The sequence below is a fragment of the Drosophila erecta genome, unplaced genomic scaffold (genome assembly GCF_003286155.1).
Source record: "Drosophila erecta strain 14021-0224.00,06,07 unplaced genomic scaffold, DereRS2 tig00000021-arrow-pilon, whole genome shotgun sequence".
Classification (NCBI taxonomy): domain Eukaryota; kingdom Metazoa; phylum Arthropoda; class Insecta; order Diptera; family Drosophilidae; genus Drosophila; species Drosophila erecta.
The window spans coordinates 8,433,223-8,455,125 of NW_020825198.1; the positions used below are offsets into that span (position 1 = coordinate 8,433,223).

General features: G+C 39.5%; 1 protein-coding gene across 1 annotated transcript; it reads right to left on the reverse strand.

The window, feature by feature from the left end:
* Positions 1-5,346: 5,346 nt before the first annotated feature.
* LOC6544506 (nascent polypeptide-associated complex subunit alpha, muscle-specific form) lies at positions 5,347-17,572 on the reverse strand. Its single transcript, XM_026976867.1, is given in 10 exon segments — positions 5,347-7,645; positions 7,705-7,758; positions 7,823-8,011; positions 8,078-8,116; positions 9,208-9,771; positions 9,834-10,062; positions 10,202-10,530; positions 11,565-11,694; positions 17,150-17,275; positions 17,482-17,572. Coding segments are annotated over 9 exon segments (3,318 nt in total). The 5' UTR covers positions 17,174-17,275; positions 17,482-17,572; the 3' UTR covers positions 5,347-5,885.
* Positions 17,573-21,903: the final 4,331 nt, after the last annotated feature.

Here is a 21,903-nt window from a genome sequence, read left to right on the forward strand (position 1 = left end):
GCCCCCAACTCCCGCACTTGTCGCACTTTTGTATCTCACTTGAGGTGAAGCTCGGGCTTATTACTCATACGACACGTTGGTGCGACCAAAGCGAAACTCCAGTGGAAATGCAGCCCTAAAGAGTTCTAGCCATTCTGAGCAGTCACAGTCAGACCTTTTCTGCCTGTGATTACATATGATTATTGAATAATACGCGTAATATTCTCAATTACACGAGGCAGGTGACAAAATAAATGCCCATCTTGCCAGTGCGTGAGCCGGGTTTAATAATACCTACCTGTTTGCCTTTGCAAAACTTTAGCAAACACAAATAGCCAGAGCAAAAACAAAACTAAAACAAAACTGAAACAAAAACAGCGGCAGAGAAAAGCCCCGCCCCGGTAAACCATTGAATATTTACCCACAGTTCACAGATCGCATTTCTTTCAAGTTTCCCGCCATCTCGCAATGAATGAGAATGCTGAAAACGCTGCTGGCCAGGTCGTGTGTGTTTAGTATATCTTTAATTCCAATTATCTACAGAGAGTTTGCTATCTAAATATTTAGCTTATTTGACTTTTTGTTGGTTTTTGTGAACTGTTTTTGGTGCTAGCCTCTTGCATAATTGGAGCCAATATGCCGCCAAGTATTTTGTAATTCTGTAGCGAACTCATTCATAAAACTCCAGTTCCGACTCGTACCGGAAAGCTTGAAAATAATCTCAATAGTGTATTTGTATTTACCCGAATTTCGGCCTCCACCCAAAACCCTAAAACCAACTGAAGAGTTCACAGCTAAAGTTAAAGATACGATGTGTGAAAACTATCAGGTATTTTGCGACATGCGGGTATTGCAACTCTTTAGTTATTTACCCAACATAGTCGTAAAATATATCCCAAAACTGGGTTACTCATGCATCCAAGGTAAAATTGTTACAAGCCCAAGAGTTAAGCCCATCTCATCAAGAATTTAATATCATGTATGCCGCCAACGAGATGCATATTTCCATCTTCTAAAAAAATAAAAATTTCCCGTTTATAATTTAATAAATGCTAATGAAATATCTATGCTCTGTTTTCTTAAAGCTGTAGGGAAAACGATGCCAAGCCTTCCAAGCTTAAGGGCATTTCACTGCCATGAATTCCATTTTCTACCTATCAAAACAACAAAGAGGAAGAACGCCAGAATAATAAAAAATAAACAGAAGGTATCCATTTAATTTGGCTTCACTGCCTCCTTTTGTTTGTCTATTGATTTCAGGTCCTTTTCCAAGGACCTGACCTGCTCGGATTCCTCATGCATTGGGGGCAGAAAAGAGCCGTACACATATTTGCAAATGGCAAATTTTGCTGCCAGATATTTCTTGACAACAGCCATTTTACGCACCAGGAGCGGCAGATAAATCTAATTAGCAGAAGTCGACTGCAGTGAACCCTGCAAAATTCAAATAATAAATAAAATGCATAGCCTTATTTTGGATAATCGTATACTCGGCTTTTATAGGTGTGTTTATTAAGTATTGAACCTTATTATATATTGTATACTATTACTACCCCTTTGTTTGTTAGAATCTGGAATTTGTTTCAGGCTAACAACGGGTTTTTTAACATCATTTACACTTATTTTATATAAGAAATAACTTATAAATTGGATTCCTGTTTTAGTGCTTGCTGTAATGGTTGTGTATTATATTGATATCCAACTTCTAAGGGATTGGAAATAACAGGAAAGATGAAAATGGATGTAAAATATATTAAACGCAAAATATTACATTTTACGTCAATCAATTTAATAAGATTTCTAAAATGCCAGTATACTTTTAGGCTTAAATATCTTAAGGTACTGTAGACAAACGAACTCAGTAATAGCGGAACTATAAAAGTACAGCAACCATTACAGTAAAAATAGCTAATGAAAACGCCCTTAAGGTATGTAACACATTTTCCGACTGCGCCGTAAGTATTTCATAGTCGACTATTAGGATATTTGTACTTGAGTTGACCTGAGGGTAAAGGTTACAAATTTGCGTTGAAACCCAACCATACAGTTTAAACAAACTCTTTAATACAATGGCCGCATGTGCGCATCTTTTTTGATTGCAAAACCAAATAAAGTAATCATCGTTTTATTTTTTTTTACTCCAGAAACATTTAGAGGTATGCCACTTCAAAATCCGATTAAGATAAGTTGAGTTATGGACCTTAGAACTTCAGCCTTGGGACATTTTTGAATTTGTACAACACATAACATCAGAAAAATGACACAATATATAAAAAAAATTTGATTTCTAAATTTGAATGCAGATCTTTAGAGAATTGCTCCAGAAACATTTAGAGGTATGCCACTTCAAAATCCGATTAAGATAAGTTGAGTTATGGACTTTAGAACTTCAGTCTTTGGACATTTTTGAATTTCTACAACATCATTACATCAGAAAAATGACAAAAAATATAAAAAAAATTTAATTTCTAAATTTGAATGCAGATCTTTAGAGAATTGCTCCAGAAACATTTAGAGGTATTCCACTTCAAAATCCGATTAAGATAAGTTGAGTTATGGACTTTAGAACTTCAGTCTTTGGACATTTTTGAATTTCTACAACATCATAACATCAGAAAAATGACAAAAAATATAAAAAAAAATTAATTTCTTAATTTGAATGCAGATTTTTAGAGAATTGCTCCAGAAACATTTAGAGGTATGCCACTTCAAAATCCGATTAAGATAAGTTGAGTTATGGACTTTAGAACTTCAGTCTTTGGACATTTTTGAATTTCTACAACATCATAACATCAGAAAAATGACAAAAAATATAAAAAAAAATTAATTTCTAAATTTGAATGCAGATCTTTAGAGAATTGCTCCAGAAACATTTAGAGGTATGCCACTTCAAAATCCGATTAAGATAAGTTGAGTTATGGACTTTAGAACTTCAGTCTTTGGACATTTTTGAATTTCTACAACATCATTACATCAGAAAAATGACAAAAAATATAAAAAAAATTTAATTTCTAAATTTGAATGCAGATCTTTAGAGAATTGCTCCAGAAACATTTAGAGGTATTCCACTTCAAAATCCGATTAAGATAAGTTGAGTTATGGACTTTAGAACTTCAGTCTTTGGACATTTTTGAATTTCTACAACTTCATTACATCAGAAAAATGACAAAAAATATAAAAAAAATTTAATTTCTAAATTTGAATGCAGATCTTTAGAGAATTGCTCCAGAAACATTTAGAGGTATTCCACTTCAAAATCCGATTAAGATAAGTTGAGTTATGGACTTTAGGACTTCAGTCTTTGGACATTTTTGAATTTCTACAACATCATCACATCAGAAAAATGACAAAAAATATAAAAAAAATTTAATTTCTAAATTTGAATGCAGATCTTTAGAGAATTGCTCCAGAAACATTTAGAGGTATTCCACTTCAAAATCCGATTAAGATAAGTTGAGTTATGGACTTTAGAACTTCAGTCTTTGGACATTTTTGAATTTCTACAACATCATAACATCAGAAAAATGACAAAAAATATAAAAAAAATTTAATTTCTAAATTTGAATGCAGATCTTTAGAGAATTGCTCCAGAAACATTTAGAGGTATGCCACTTCAAAATCCGATTAAGATAAGTTGAGTTATGGACTTTAGAACTTCAGTCTTTGGACATTTTTGAATTTCTACAACATCATAACATCAGAAAAATGACAAAAAATATAAAAAAAATTTAATTTCTAAATTTGAATGCAGATCTTTAGAGAATTGCTCCAGAAACATTTAGAGGTATGCCACTTCAAAATCCGATTAAAATAAGTTGAGTTATGGACCTTAGAACTTCAGCCTTGGGACCTTTTTGAATTTCTACAGCACATTACATCAGAAAAAAATACAAAAAAAATTCCAAAAAATGAATTACCAAATTTGAATGCAGGTTTTTAGAGAATTGCTCCAGAAACATTTAGAGGTATGCCACTTCAAAATCCGATTAAGATAAGTTGAGTTATGGACCTTAGAACTTCAGCCTTGGGGCATTTTTGAATTTCTGCAACACATTACATCAGCTATGGACTATGGAGCTATGGACTTTAGAACTTCAACCTTGGGACATATTTTACCTTTTTTTGAATTTCGACAATATTATTTACAGGACAACCACAAACTTGTATATATATATACATACCTACATACATACGTACGTACATACATACATACATACATACATACATACATACATACATACATACATACATACATACATACATACATGCATACATACATACATACATACATACATACATACATACATACATACATACATACATACATACATACATACATACATACATACATATATACATGCATATATACATACATACATCCTTCATACTTACATACGTACATACGTGCATACATACATACTCCAGTGCATACACTACACATACACTACACTCACTGCTCGACGGGGAAATTAGAAGACATGTCTTACAGTCTTCGCTAGAACCAGTTGGGAATTATAGGGCTACAAGAAAATATGTTTCCTAAACAAAAACCTTTATTATTACTCTGGCAATCAAGTACAAAGTACTCGTTAGTAATAAGTAAAAACTCGAATTTTGGATTGCCTTAATATGATAATTATTGCATATGAAGTTTTTTACACATTAAATACACATTAAAGTTTTTGAAAATATTTTTAAAAATAATAAAAAACAACGATGTATAAAACAATTTATTGTAGAGCAATGCATTAAGTGCATAAATGAAAGTAGCGATTTCTTAAAAAGCAAGCAAAACTCAGCATTATATCTCAAATATGAAAAATTAGTGACGACTAAAAATAAATATATACATATATATATATACATATATATATATACATATATAGTACAAAAATTTAATAAAATGAATTAAAAAAGGAGCAAATTATATCGAAAATCAATAGTTAGAAAACTAGCTTAGTTGGGGAACATGAAAATATTTTATGTTTAACATTTATTATTTCAAGTCGACTCGAAGGTCATATAAATATACGATTCCATTACAATTGTAATGTCCACCCGTGGTGTTCCCTGGGTACGGCATCAATTATTAAATAATATTTAGCTCATATTACAACGAAATTGACCAAAACATTAATCAAATTCGTTTCTTAGATCAAAATTGATTTCGGACCGAAAATCGTCTTCTAGCACAACTTTTTTGTTTACTGTTTTCACTCACACAAGCAAGTAAATTCTATTTTTAGATTTTTATGCTCTCAATTTTATGCGAGCGGGAAGAGAGCAATTACTGCCGCCACCAAAAAAGTGGCTGCATAGTGCAAGTAACGGGTATAATAATAAGGCCAGATGCATTTTTTTTAACATTTTTATTTAATTTCAGTATTTCTCTTTTGACATAACAATTCATTATTCCGTCTCAATCATGATTAGCGTAGACATTAAATAAACTAAAAACTAAAGTTCATAAAAATCATAAAGAAATAAAAGTGAACAAATTATAAAAAATAAAAAGCATACACAAATGCATAATAAACAACATGTCACAAAACAATTTTCTCATTTTTGCCAATACACAGTGCTCTCTGAAGGAAATGCTTAGATTACAAATAGAATCCGAGGGAGATATTACATTAGAGAGCTCCGAAACTCATCGTGGACAGGCGGTTTGGAGTGCATTTACCAAAACCGTTTATCATCGTTTTCGAAATTTAATATAATAAAGCGAACACATTAACTGGGCTCTCCATTCGATTTACGCTTCTTAAATGCTGGTTGGCCCTGCCTGGCAGACATTAAAAACACTTAGACTAGGTTTAGTTTTTCGAGGAGGAGGTAGGATCGAGGTTGGGATGGGATTTAAGCGGGATTTGGGAGGGGTATTGGATTGTCCTCTCGTCCTTGTCTCAGTTCGTCTCGCTAGTCGCCTTGGTTTCGGGTTTTGGGTCAGCCAGAACTTTCTCCGCTTCAGGTTCAACTTTCACTTTCACTTCCTCGGAGGCTGATGGAACGGGTTCAGCCTGTACCTTCACCTCTTCTGATGCTGCGGGCTTGGGCTCCGCCGCTGCTTTAACCTCCTCGGGAGCTGCGGCTGCTGGTTGAACCTCAGCCTTGGACACTTCGGAGGCGGCTGGAACGGGATCGGCCAGTACTTTCGCCTCTTCGGAGGCGGCTGGTACGGGTTCAACCACGGTTTTCACCTCTTCGGCGGCGGCTGGAACGGGATCGGGCAGGGCTTTGACCTCTTCGGTGGCGGAGGCGTCGGCAACGGGCTCCGAAGCCTTGACCTCCAGCGGAGTCTCAGCATCGCTGGCTTCGCGTTTCTTGTGTAGTCTGGCCGGCAGATTCTGGGTGCATGAGCATGGGCACATGCACTGATCCTTGGGCGCCGAACCCGTCAGCACCGAGTGCAGGCTGAAGGATACACCAGGCTGAACGCCCAGCGGGAAGGAGTCGATGTTCGAGTGTTGGTTAATTGAGTTCTCCTCACAGTTCGAGTAGTACTCTTGCGGCAGGATGACCACGGGCATTAAGGCGATGACGGCTCCCTTGGGAATCTTATCCGGCGGATAGAAGGCCGGCTGTCCGGGGGCCTGAGGTATCACCGGCAACTGGGTCAGTGACATGGCGTTTATTATGCTGCCAAAGTTGGCTTGTCCATTGAAGCCGGAAAATTGTTTATTAAAGTCAACGGAGGCGGGATTGGGATAGGAGTTCGTGGTGGTGGTTGTGGTTGAGGTAAGGGTGCTTTTCGATGAGTGCGTCTTATCGGCGTTACAAACACAGGACTGATCGCTGATCGATGGCACATGCAATGGTGGAGAGGGACGTGGCGTTACTTTGGGTTCAACGTAAACGGGAGGAGGTCGGGTCACGGGCTTGTACGGAACGGTCACTGGTAGTTTGGGTACCACCACGGCGGGCACCTGTGGTGTCTGGTATTGGATCTGCGGCGGCTTGGTCACCACCTTTTGGAAGGGTCGGGGAGTCGAGGGTTCGTAACGGATTGGAATCGGAGCCGCAGTGGCAACCGGAATGGCAGTCGGGGTCTTGGTCTGGGTCACGTATTTCGGAGTCGGCGGTGGTGGTGGCAAGTAAGTGTGGTTTTCAATATTACCCGTTGTCACTGGCGGTGTGGGAACGCTCTTATGTGGCTTATCCTTCTCAATAGTGATGACGGGCACCTTTGGCTGTACGATCGTCGTGGTTATTTTTTGGGACGGCGGTTGAGGAGCGGGTACAGGAGCGGGAACAGGAGCGGGAACAGGAGCGGGAACGGGAGCGGGAACATAGGGTTTTGGAGTGTTGGGAAAAGAAGGAGGAATATATGTTAGTGGTGGCTTTGTCGTTACGGATGGTTTCTTAATAGCATAATCATTATTTTGTTCGTAATTCGGCTTAAAGACTGTTTTGGGTGGTTCAATTTCAATGACTTGTGAGTAGGATGGAGGTGGTTTCGAGATTTTACCCCGTTGGTTTGGTGGCAGATAGCCGGGCGTCTCCTTGTCCGAGTAACGGGGATCGTTGGGAGAAGGTCCTGCAATTCAATGAGATCTGTTCTAACATCTGTTAATAAAAGGTGTCTAGGTTGGCCTACCAGGTGGGCCGGGTGGTCCCGGAGGTCCGAATGGTCCAGGCTTGGTGGGTCCCTTGGGTCCGGGTGGTCCTAGAAGAGATGCGATTACTTAATACCGAGCGCAATTTAGGCCGTCTTATAACCATTACCAGGTGGTCCGGGTGGTCCAGGTGGTCCGGGTGGTCCGTTGGGTCCCTTGGGGCCTGAAAAGCAAGTTCAAATTGCAATAAATATGTTTTTCAAGCACGGAGCTGTCAAGGATTCTACCGCCAGGTCCTTTAGGTCCTCCTGGGCCGCCGGGGCCTACGCCGCCGCCGCCTCCGTTGCCGCCATTTCCGCCGAATCCGCCTTCGGGTCCAACAACGTGGACATATGGAGGTGCTGGTGGTCCAGTGGGGCCTTCAACGTGAACATATTTGCCCGAATCATCGTGATAATAGCGACCATCGTTAATACCTGTGGATGGCATTCGAATGAAATGAGTATCCATGGTTTAGTACGTAGATTTTCAGCATTACTCACCGTTATAGCGTCCGCTGTTGCCATTATATTTACCGTTATCTAGATAGTGGATTTGAAGATCGTAAAAATCGTTCGATTAAAAACTGTGCCGGTAAAAAGTGTACTTTCTACATGCTCACGTTTTAACTACAGTTACTACAGATACTAGCTACTAGTAACTACATACATATATTAAACAATATATTAACTACAACAACTGGTTTTCTAAAACTGCTCTAGATATTTGTGTAACACTCGAAAATTACAGGCTTACATTCTAGACCGACACCAAACAAAACAAAAAGTGTAACAACAAAGCAAACAAGTAGGATGGAATTAGTATTAAAGTATGGGCTTAGTTGGGGATCAGGAATACCGAAAACCACACTAAAATAAATCACAGGTATTAATTGTTAGTTGCATTTATAGAATTGATTAATAGTCATTGCTCAAGCGAGTTTTTTGTACATTTTCATGTGCTGTGTAATTATTATACAATAAATGTGTGTACTTGTGTCGGTGTTTCGGTGTGTTGGTGTGTTGGTGTGCTGGTGTGGGTGTATCTGTGTGTGGATGGGTGTTGAACTGAAGAATCGGTGCAAGCATGGGTGATATAACTGTGATCCGATCTCAGCCAAGTGAACGCTGAGACACGGAAGTGGTGATCAATTGGTATTCATTTTCTTTTCATTTGATAACTTTATGTGCAGGGATTGTGCGCTTTTGGGAGAGGTGCTCTGATAAAGGATAACTGAAATCAAAAACGTGCCCTAGCATTGCCTGACTTATATATGTGTGTATATGTTCTTTTTGGGAAAATTGGCAAATAGGAGTATAGAAAATATTGAAATTAGATGCGAAATCATTGTTTCTTGGCTGAAAATAAACAGATAGTTTCTTAAAATAGTTTAAAGTTTAAGTACGAATTATTGTAAAAAGACATACGTTTAGGATTGCTATCTTACAAACTAAAAGCCTTGAAGAGAGAAATTTGAACGAACTGATCGCGCACTAAGATGAGAAATTTATCGATGTTTCATTGGAACCTCTTTTCATTGGGTAACACCATATCAGGTTACCTTTCATCCGCTTCCTCCACAGCTCGTTCAAATTTAGCTCTCCATGAGTAGAGAAATCGTTGGAGGGCTAACCTGGAGTGTATGGAATGGCCCCAGGAAAACCGGTCTCTGTGTGCGTGTAGGTGCTCGTGTAGGTTCCCTCATTATCCGGGCGATACTGGCCACTGGCTTCGATTCCGAAACCGCTGCCCGTGCGATCGCCACCAATGGCGCCACCGCTTCCGGTGGTATAACGGTCGCCGGAGCCGGCGGCACCACCGCTTCCGGTGGTGTAACGGTCGCCAGCACCGACACCGCCGCCGATTCCGGTGGTGATGCGATCACCGGAACCGATTCCGGAACCGCCGCCCAGGCCAGTGCGATCGCCATCCTTGTGGACCGGTTTTCCTGAGGCTCCTCCTCCCGCGCCGACCGGACCCAAGCCGCCAGGTGGTCCCGGTGGTCCCGGGGGACCCTTGGGTCCCTTTGGTCCATTCGGGCCACCCGGGCCATTGGGTCCGAAACCGCCAACGCCTCCAAATCCTCCGTTTCCACCGAAACCGCCGCCAGAGCCGCTGCCTCCGTTGCCTCCATTTCCGCCATTGGGTCCAATCACATGCACATACGGATTACTATCCGGCACGTACTGGCCATCATCTAAAAGGACACAAACTATGCAGTTTCCGATCCGCAGATCCCTTCTCTAGCTCATTGCTCACTGTTGCTGCCCGGTAGCAGGGTGTTCACCGAATGGAAGGACGGCGCCTGATCGCCGGGATGGCTGAGATCCGAATGACCCTTGTCCGTGCCAAAGATCCCCGTGCCCTGGGGCACCAGTGGACCAGTGGGCTTGTGGATGGGCAGACTCTTCTGGTCGGAGCCCTTGATCACAATTGTGTTGGCTGAGAACGATGGTATCGCATCGTTGCTACTGCCCTTGTTCTTAAACTGGAAAATACGTTTGTGCGTCGGATTAGAGGCGGTCCTACTGGCGTTTCCACGCATTTCCACGAATGTCATCAACCAAACGGTTGGAATTCTAGGAAATGCGCAGAAACCGCCCGAAAAGAACCCCTTCAACCCTTACATCATCTAGGAAGAATGGAACGCCGTGCTGGGCGCCATTCGCAAACTTTCCGCATCCGATGGGGAAGTACAGCTCCTCCCACTGCAGCACAATGCCGGGCTCCGATGGACCCCCGTTGGTCTCGCTGTACAGATGGGGCGGGAAGGTCTCCACTGGCATCTCCGGCTCCACGGTGCGGTAGCCGTGGGCATCGGCCACGTAGTGTGTTGCCCGGAGGAGGTGGTAGGGGTCGATCAGGCCGTAGCAGCCGTAGGTAACTCCATCGGGACCACGGGTCTCGTGATGGAAGTTGCCGGTCTTGCCCACATCGTAGCCATACCGATAGGCATCTTTTGGGTGATCGTGTTCGTGTCGATTTGGATTGGTTTTTGATTTGGTGGGGTTTTGTTTGGTTTGGAAGAGTAATGTTTAGAGTATAACGCTTTTGTTTGGTGTGATTGCTTGCGGTTTTGATATTTTTTGTGTTTTCTTTTTCTTTTTTATTGCAGTGCTGTGAGGACCTGTAAATGGTGTGTTTAAATAACCCTAAGACTTTCGACTAACTGACTGTGTTCTAACTTCTCTTAAAGGGCGCTGTAACTGAACGTTTGTACGAGGAACCTGAACAGATGAGGTTGTATAGGGAAAATGTTGGTGTTTGTTGTGTGCTGTTGTTGGTTGGGTATTTTTCAATTATTTTTTCGGTTTTTGTTCGGAGTAATCAATTTTGAGGTGGTGAGGTAGAGTTATGAGTATGCGAAGCATTTTTAAAGAGGTTTCATGTAGAACTTTTGGCCACTGAAGAACAAATGCCTACATAAAACTGTAGAAAGAAGTGTAAATTTATATGTAAGAGGAGGAGAAAGTAGCATACAATAAGAGAGAGGAGAGATATAGGTAATGGTTGATTGATTGTTGAGCGTGTATATATTTACAATTTGATACTACGAGTTCTACTGGGTGAGTTTAGTAAAGCTGCTACGGAAATATATATAAATGTATATATATAGAGGGTACTACAATTGGTGTTGGTTTCGATTTGGGGGATATTGATTAATTGATGTAAGTCGGTTGAACTATCTAAAGGGGTGGAGGGGGCAGTACAAATACTTACGACTACGACTACGACTACTAACAACTACGATAACAATTTGTTGGTCAAGTTAACTACTTAAGTGGTATATAAATAACAAAACGAAGACTAACTAACTGCATGGATGGGTCAGATCAGAAATGGATGGGCAGTACAAAATTCAACTGATTTTTACATAGTTAATGGTTTGGATAAGGGATTTGTACTAGTTATATTTTTATTTTATGTTTGGGATGGATTCAAGCGGCTTAGATAGGCACGGATATAAAATTGTTAAACGGATTCACTTACTTGTGTCAATGTTTGACGAGTAGTACTGACGGTTCGTTGTCTTTTGATCGTCAATATCGAGAATCAGACGACGGTTCTGATCATCGAACTTAGCGGAGTACACGCATTGCAAAAAAATGCAAGCGACGGCCTGGAAAAAAGTGTAAGAAAAACACAGGCGAATGATTAATGAACTGTCTAAGAAAAACCCAAATCCTACAACTGTCGAAAGATTTGTCACATTCATGGCACGCCCCCACAGAAACCGAGCTAGTATCTCAAAGACCCAACTCTTCGCTTGGCTCGGCTCAATTTGCATACTCCGTGAAGAGATGAGTCTAAAACCCGAGCTCGTTTTTGGTTATTTGTATCTGCGACAACGGGCCCAAGCAAATCAGCAGCCATTTAGATCCGGTTCGATTCGAAACCGAGGCAAAGAAAAAGACAACAAAAAAGAGAAGAAATCCGTTCACCAAAACGGCTGGCAAAATGTCAAAGGCATAATAATCAAATCACAGCGCATTCTTGGCTCACTCGTCAAATGTTGACGTACTTTTTAGCAAACTGGAACTGGAGTTTGCGATTTGGCAGAACATGCTAATTTCCCAAGATTTGTCACAGTCGACCAAGAAAAACTAGTTGGCTTCCACTGACAGTAATGGACAATTAGCTTAGTTCTAAATGCACTTGCTGGCATTCTGAGTGGCAGCGGCAAATCGATTACCACTTAGCATCAGGTAATCAGGTTTTAGCGCTCAACTGTCCCACATAATAATATTCGTTGGATCATCTTTTGGATGAAGATGAATACGAAATTGATCTGTTCATCGATTTGCATATACTGTCCATAGATTTAATAAAGGCAAGCCAAGTTCCGGCATCGCCAAGACTTCCTTATGAAAACGAGTTATCTTAACCCCATCCTAATATAGAATTAAAACCTCATAATTCTTAAATATGTCGCTGAGTTCGTAGCCAAAAAATCAGGTGCGGAGCATAGCCTTCGCGTTATGCTAAGTAATCGATTCGTTTATGAATTGATGGACTTGTACGAGTCCAAAATGAGACTCCATCTCTTCGTCGAGGGTGTGTTTGCCTTAAGGTTAAAGAGGGATTGCAGTAATTAAAGGGGAAACAATGGCATTTTATGGTTAACACCCCCGTCATAGATTCCATCTATCAATAGCTGCGATAAGGTCAATGATTTTGCGTCTTTGTGGGTGCAAACAAAGTGGAAACCAAACCATGTGAAGGAAACCAACAAATGTGGCGACAAAACAAATGAATTTCTCACAAAACAAATTTATTTGCCTATCGCGGCCATCAAACGGTTCGATTCAAGATTGAGATTCCAATGGCAAAAAAAGTAAAATATGAAATCTCATTAATGCAAATCGGTGGCTCGGCGGATAACTGTCTTTTGATTGGCATATCTTCAAGTTTAAATTGCTGCCAAATCGCCTGCTCCAAAATCTCAACCACTAATCAATACCACAAAAAAATTTTGCCCAAAGATTTCGGAGTCCATGGAAAAGGCATTTTGTTTTTAATTTATTATGCCATGCTATCCAGCAGCTGCTGACATCAGAGGTCGTTTCCATCTCACCCACATAATCGAGCCTGAGGGCAAGTTTTCCATAAAAATTGTTTTTTTTCCGCTTTTTATTGCTAAAGTTTCTCATTATTTTCGGCCCTTATTGATTTTTAACTTATTACGCCAGTTGATTGCATTTGAAACTTCGTCTTTCACCTATGGGAAACCAACATATTGAGGAAGTTTTTCTTTAATTCAAGTCGGATTGATTGACGTGACTTGCTGTCTTTCTGGTGGTAATTTGGGGAAAAGAGTCATTGTTAATGAACTGTGGTCACAGCCACAAACTATTGGTACAACTAGTTTGATCAGATAGGACTGGAATATAGTGCAAATTTATCTGGGTATTTATAAAATAAATTCAGGTATAGATTTATTTCAAATATGGGTGAGCCCAAAATCTGGCAAATGTATAACCTGTGGGTAATTAAGCGCTCAAATTGAGTGAAGGGGCTGCCAAGCCCGCTTTTGAGCTGCTGATCGCTGCACAAGCCGCACATCAATTGCCAATCAATTAAACTCAATAGCCAGCCAACAAATGTGGGCCAAAATGTGTGTATACAGACGTCGCGTCATGAAAGAAGTGCGAAGAGGCGAATTTCGCGTTGCGAATGCAGTAAATCAATTCCAAGCCGCATAGATCATGCAAAACCGAGTGGCAACTGACGTTGTGACCCAAAAAACGCACATGGCTACGCCTTGAGAACCAAAGCGTTCTATGGGTACCATCCAGCATGCTAGTATGCTCTATGAGCCAATGAATCTTGAAGAGTTTGCATAACTCGACGAAGACAATTTATTAATCGACTTATTCGCACGCACGGCGGTTGTTTCTGTTGTTGTTAACATGATTTCAGATGTACAGCGCATTCTTCATCATGACGATCATAATCAACCGAAAAGTAACCGGTTTAGTCATCCCCACACTTTTCGCTGAAGTATCTCGACTGCTTTTGCCCTTTGGCGGTTAAAGCGAAACTTTTTTCGTGTAAGTATTTATACTTTTCAAGGTCGATCTTTTGCCGGCGGCCAATGAATTGAACAAGAAAAAATGTGCTGTTGTTTTATACAAATTTATAAATCGAATCAAAATGCAACTGACTGCGGGACGGCGACCTTAATCGATGACATCTTCTTTGTGTTTTTTTTTTTGGTTTTTTATTTGGGCTGCAGTGTTGGGCTGCAGGGAATTGTGAAATTTCTCCTTAACGAAACATTGTTGGGGAATTGTGAAATGCCTGCTTAAACACACGCCTCAGCTTTCCGCCAAACATTTCCATAAAGTAAGAGATAAAGAGATACAGTAAAAACGCCTAACAAACATTCATAACGCGCATTCACAACCTGGCAACAAAAAAAAGGTACCCGCAGCAACAAAAGACTTATAGGAACTTGACAAACTTTGCGATCTTCGAGAAAAAAAACCTAATTTAATCAAAACGAAAATATTTCGGGGAACAAGTATAACCAGCTGTGGGCGATGGCCTTCTGGTTTGGATTTTCCAGTTAATCCAGACCTGAATTTAATTAGCAACGCGTCTAGAATTCTTTGAGAGCAGAAAAGTGCTAATGAGATCAGAACCCATCGATAGGCAAACGAATTAGCCAGTTTGATCTGAGACAAACCTGGGAATTTGTCCACCGAATGTGTAGCTCATTATCTTTGCGACAGTCACTGAACTTCCACTGGACTCGTTCTAATTTATTAAAGTAATTAAAAAATAAACCGTTGGGCTTGGCGGTCGAGCATCCCGAATGACATCATATTATTTTAAACTTTTACTTTCAACTCTTGGCATTTGCTTGGAGCCTAATGAATACTCTTTGTATAGCGTTTTCGTTTTTAACTAAACCAGCCCCAAAGACTTCCTCCATCATCGCTGCCAAAACTTTGTATATATCCGTAGTTGCCGCCTTTGGCTATTGTATCTTCCAATCGCCAACTAGCGATCGAGCCCTAATTTGCATTTCTAGATTCGTATTTTAGATACAGATTCCATACTGAAATTTGCACAAGCATATGGCAACAAAGAAGCCTCATAAATTAATGCGACATAAAAGCCGACCTTTTTGTGCCTTTAAATATCGAAAGTTACCTGGCAAGTAGGAGAAATAATAGAACCGATGATGAGGTTTCGTGAACTCTTACGTAATGATGTTCTTGCTGGAAGTTCGACCAGCTTGATAAAAAGTTCATTAACATGATTTTGTGTCCATGTTTCCTGGGAAGGCAGGAGTGTTATGCCCTTTCTTTAATTTTGGCTTTGGGAATAATATGTAACTGGAACTAGCCCATTTCATGAATTAATTCTTTTATGCGCCATTTGAATTACGCCTTTAGCTCTTGTAACTGTAAAGACTTAACTATTCATAGGACATAACGCTCCATTTTACAACCAAATAAATGCCGTAATTTATTTCAATTGCCCAGCTTGCCAGCAGCCAACTGCTTGTCATGCCAAACTCGGCTTTGGCTACTCCATTTTATGACTCAACTTGCCTACTGCCAGATTAAATCTCTTCAGATTGCACTGCCAAAGAAGCGGGAAAGAAAATTCCGCGGACTCTTTAAAATTCCGCACAACCCGAGCGGAGAGCAAATTTATAATAAAAAGAATTGTGGGCCAAGATGAGATGCCCTGTCAACGTGGTGCCGCTGGGCATTAACAATATTTTTCTCCCCCGACTTCGTTTGCTTTTTTTTACCCCTCTTTTTGTTTGTTGGCCGCGTACGTGTTGGGCAGAATATCTTGGCCCAAAACAGCGGCTTTGCCGCAGGCGACGGTGATAAATGCCGAAACACGCAGAGCCTAACCCCAAAAGACCATCGTGGTTTGGGTCAATTTGGCAGGTGACAAGGGCCCCGTACTGAATCCATTTTTTCTCTGCCGAATAGAGATAGTATCGCGGCTCACTTAGAGCATCATTATGGCACCTTTTGGGGAATTCAGGTGCTCGAAAAACCGCAGATAAAGAACGGGTAGCAGTCACAAGCAAAAACAATTAACAGCTTTCGATAAGAATTATCTAAGAATTCTTTGGCCATAATCAAATTAACACTCTTTTGTGATAGTATTTCGTAATGAAGCAAGTCCTTGACTCATGCTTTTATTTAACCTCAAGTTGGACAACAAAAAGTGACAAATGATACAAAAACTGGGAATTTGCATAATGCACACAATGTCAAAAACCGCAGTCTCTTTCCGAATCTCAGTTAAATACCCAGAAATTCGTTATTTTTGATAAACAACGTATTTCCCTACTGGCGCATTTTTGTCCGTTGACTAATCTTCTAACCCTGGCTAAAAACAACAAAATCGTACCGAGTATCGATTCGATTCCAAACAGCAATAATAAAATCCAGCAGCGTGAGCAGCACAAAAAATTCAAGTCAAATAAAAACTGGGCAATACTTTTGCTTCTGCCTTGTGCGCCAAAGCAAACAGAAATACCTATACATCGCATAGTTTCGAAATTGCCGGTATTCGTATTTGTTTGCCCAGAAAAATGCCGGTTGGCTATTACTATTATTATTACTATTATTAACAAAGTCGCCTTCGAGCCCATACTTGTGCAAATAAACTGAACAGTGAAAAGGGGGTTCCGAAATAGTTATAATTTGACCCGGACTTGTTAACGCTCGTTAAAAACGGAATTCCGTCATGAATATCAGTTATTAAATGTACAAATATTCTAGTCGTCGAAATAGGCTGCCATGCATTACTCGACATTCGAATGTGAGCAGACTAACTAAGCAGACGTGTTTACTTGCATTTAATGTTTGACAATATTTTTAGCCAAGTGCTAAATGCCATTATTTAGTATGGGATAAAATAAAAATCAAATTGGAGGCCAGACGAAGACATACATTTTTTTAACACCAAATTTGAGAAACTCACTTTGAAGACTACCATCGTTTTTAATTAGGCAATTAGACATTAAGCGATATATATATTTTCCAAGATCGAATAATAAAAAAATAATGTTTTTCTTAAGTATTCTTTTAACTTACCATGCACAGAGCAGCACGCGCCATTTTGCAACGAATTTTATGGTTTCTTTGACACAAGAAACGCCAGTAAATATTAAGGTGTTTTGAATTTTACAATGGAATAAACTCAGTTATCCCTTTTCCAATCTTGAAAAGAAGAAAAGGTTTATTTTAGTTGTATTGAATCGCAAGCAGGCACACAGTTTCGCACTATAAAGTTGGAATTTGCAATATTCCGTCTTGTTTATCCTTGCAATTAGTACAGTTCTCTTGGGGCTGCTATGGCCATTGATCACAAATGGTTGGATAGTGTTTTAGTATTTACTTTTAGGAGCCTAAACTAGAGCTCATACCGTGGTGACCGATGTGGACGAACTGAAGATGAACGCATCGAGTCTTAGCCATATAAACAGAGGCAGACGCGAAACAAAAAGGCGAAAAAACCAACTCGACACAAAAAGACTAAAAATCGTACTTGAGAGCAGCTCCTAACCCATACAGAGACCTGGCTTAAAGTGCGTGAGTGTGTGTGTGCGAGTGTGTGAGAGTGTGAGTGTGACTGGAACGAGTTTGCTTTTTTCGCCGGATTCGTAAATTTATTTGGCCAAGCGCCGGAGAGATGAGCCACTAAGCCACAATGGAGGCACACGTCGTATACTTGATATATTGATCACTCTCCTCGAAGCGTTCGATGCTCGGCTACTCAAGCTCTCTCGCTCGGAATTCTCTAGGATGTGCTTGCGTGTCTCAAGAATTTAAGTTCACTTTCAGGTTCTTGGGGTTCATTAATATTTAGAGACTGAATTTTTTCCTCATCTCATTTGTTCTCTTTATTGTTTTAATGTCTCGCGTGTTTGTTTGTTCAAAGAACGTTTTTTGTATTTAATTGAAAATTCGAGTTTTTCGTGTTTATTTTGATTTAATTTTATCGTTTATCGAATATATACATAGATATAGATAGATTGTCGTCTTCTTCTGGCTCCCGCCGTTAACGTTTTATATTTTGCTAAAAAATATTTAGATGGTTTATTGATTTAATTAAAGCTGTGCAAAAAACCAGGCGAGTTTGGATTTATTAAGTCTGACGCACGATTTCCGCATATACTAATTTTTCTACCTGTGTGTGCAAGGGGCATAATTAAAATACCTATGCAGCTATTGATCACAAATGAGCCAGAATTTATATATTTCTAAATCCTGATATGAACTCACACAGTAGCCAAGCTATTAATCCATGAGCTCACGAGCCCAATGTCAGATAGGATTACCAATCCATTTGCCATAATTCAGACACCTTTTCATTTAGTTGCGAAACACTTCCGTTTGCTGATCGGCTTAGCTAGAATGCTGCTCAACATTTTTTTGCATACATCTCTTAAAGAGTTGCTGACATTTAAAGCAAATTTTGCGGATTAAATGGCTCGACTGCCAGAAAAGGGGAAATAATTTCAGCTTATTGCAAAAACTTGGCTTGCTCTTGAATGCAGCAATTGACACAGAAAATAATCAGCTTCTTCGCTCTTGGACATTAAACAGGATGAAGTTAATGGCAATGCTTAAGTCAAGGATAAAACCCACCGAATGGAAGACAATGTATGAGTATTTTCGACTATAAAAGCAGAAATGAGTAAGGGAAGTAAGCAGATGTGGAGAAATCAAAAGTTAAATACCCTTCAATCAGAACTGGAGGAAATCAAAAGTTAAATACTCTTCAATCAGAACTGCAATAATATTAATTAATTATTATGTAAATAATTACTAATAAAAAAAAAACCCTTTTGATTTAAACTTCTAAGATACCCTCCTCCTAAAGGAAAGGGCAATCCAATGAAATCGAAATTGGCTCAGCGTGCAACCGTCCAACGCAGCTGGTGATCATTTTTTTAAAAATAAGTCTACGTGGGCTTAGTAAATTATTAAACAAATATATATTTTAAGCAAGTCGCCATAGGCCATATTAAGCAATGCTAATAAAACTTAATACTCACTAAAAACGTAAAAACTCAAATACTTAAATGCATTCTCAACATTCCTCCAATCTTACCTGCCACGAATGACCTTGACATCGCTTAGTAAACGGGGTGTATCTTTATCCTGTTAAGCCTTCAACATTCTCAAATCGTTATTAAACTTTTTTGCTTTAGTTTTGGCAGCTTTGAGTTGACCGAAATAAAGGAAAAACGAAATGAAATATTTAAAAACCGGGGCTTTTGTTTTGCTTTAATTTTATTTCATATGTAAATGCATTTTTGACAGCGTTTCATTGACAGTAAAATTATTAAACATAATTTCGCGATAAACCCAAAAAGCAGCAAGTGGTTGCAGTAGTATTAAGGCTGTGAAAAGGGACAAAGAAATTGTACATATTTAAATTGAGATTAATCCAAATTTGAGACAGCGTGGAATTTAAATACACATTGTATATATATAATATATAATTTTTTTGCAAACTTTGAGCCCACACAAAATTAAAATTTTATGACCACAACGAGTCACACGATAAATATATATATATTTTTGAAATGACCTTTGAGAGAACAAAACCCCAAAACGAAAAACTTTTAGCTATCATCAGTCGCAAAACAAGTTAAATTTTTGTTAATCAAATTCATAAGCCGGCGAAACTATCAAGAAATCAAAAATATAAATAGAAATATACGATTTTAACAAGCACAAGTCAAGTTCGATATGGAAAAAAAGGAACAATAACTGAGCAAGTTAAACTGAGCTAAGATAAATATCTCATGCCAACAACGAGTCAGCTACGCAATGGCCAACATTTTTGGGGTAGACAGAATGTGCACATGAAGCACCAAATTTAGAAAGCCTACCAAAAAATCAATTTGCTGCAGTCTCGCCGACCAAATACCAAAAGTCAACGCCTCTGACTCAAGCCGATGAGATGGGGAGATGGGGAGATGGGGAATCGTTACCATAAATCGTTCAGCCGAATGGCTTGCTCTACTGCCAATGAGTCATGGGTGCGCAGGGCAAGTCCCTTGATCCCAAGTCCCCATGTTGCATGTTGCATTCGACGACGACCTTCACATCTCAGATATCAACGCGCGTCCCCAACCAGCAGCTGTTTCCTCCTTCAGTTGCACGCATCGATGCTTATGTAACCGGAGTTGAATGACTCTTGCCATGTTGCCCTTGTGCAATCTGGGGCCCAAAAATAAATCAACTTCGCAATCCTGATCGCCTCTTCTCGATTGTTCTTCTTACCCCATTTCCGGCCGAAAGTAAAGTCTGCTGGACTTTAATTTCAATTTGATGGCAAAAGAGAAGAACGCCTCTGTAATCCTTTAATGTCAGGATGCTGTTGAAAGGAAAAATTTTTTTTTTTTTTTTGAAAGAGGCAGCCTAAAGTGAAAGGCGAAACGCACTCATGGATGCGTCACAGATGCTATGGCAAAGATACATTTACATCCGCTTGCAGTTTTCGCAGAATTTAATGGCAGCTGGGAATTTAACAAGCCGAGGAGCCTGAGAATGATTTTGTAATTATTACACGCAATTCTTTTGGAATTTCAAAAGAGCTCATTGACAAGTTGCCAATTATTAGGCTTTTTTCTGGTAGTTTCTTTTTCTCGACCAACAAATTGTACGTGATGTCATTCGAGGCGTTTCATTAAAAATGCATTAGTCAAATTTTAGATAATCAAAAGAATAGCAGGCCTAATATATGAATTTTGACAAAATCAGTAGCGGTCCTAAAAGATCAGGTTGAAGATCTTCAGTCGCTCTGGTCACGCAAAGACTCAGAAATATTAAAACATTTATTTACACTTAAACACTTTATTTTAAAACCTTGTCGAAATAGCAAACAGGTTTCCAAAGACTGATCTCAAAATTTGTTTGTTTCAGGTGTAAAAGGAAATATTTGGAATAAAAGAAATAAAGTAGCGCCCGAATAATATATTGAATCCGCCCCTGTTCGCCGCATTGGTCATCGCACAATACGTGAGAAATTCACGAGAGTGAAAAAGAATTCGCGGCCAATTAAGATTTGAAATAATGCCAAGACAAATGACGACCGGGTCTGATGGAGTGACAGGCCACAATTGTCTTAGGCATTTGGCCAGTAACATAATCCGCTTGGCCATCTTATCAATGATATCAGACACCAAGAACTTGTTTCGCCAAGGCAGAGGTTGTAGTAGCATCTGGTAACATATAAACAAATAATTTGCATACAAATTGTGGCCGAACACTGAGAGAACATTGAAACTCCATGTATTGGCTATAATTCGTGGAATGGGCGAACTCTTCAGGGGGTGGAGCAAAAACCTCAAGGTCGAACATGGTCAGACAAAACACCAAACAAATTTCCTTCACCTTCTTGCAATCAATCAATACACTTTTGTGCCGTTGACTGTCAACGCCAAGCGAAATTTATCTGCTTCCACGGATTGAATTTGATTGCTTACTTCCGTTTCGAGTGCCTAAAAACTAGAGATACACTTTGACCAATGCTTATGTGGGCTTATATTTCGAGCTAATATTTGCCTAAGCCGCGCATTAAAACTATAAATATTTATTAATTTATAAGCGAGGCATTTGCTTGAATTATGACACCAAATTAAGCTCACACGAAAAAATCCGCAACTTTAAGTGGTCAAGACGAAACCTTTAGCCCATAAAAAGCTAAAAGATTGTTTACGAAAATAAACAAGAGGATTCCTAAATTTAAATCCCCACTATTTCAGGTGGCTCAACCTCTTAAAACACCTTTCAAACGCCTCACCTGCCCAGATTTTTTATCTCTTGTGATT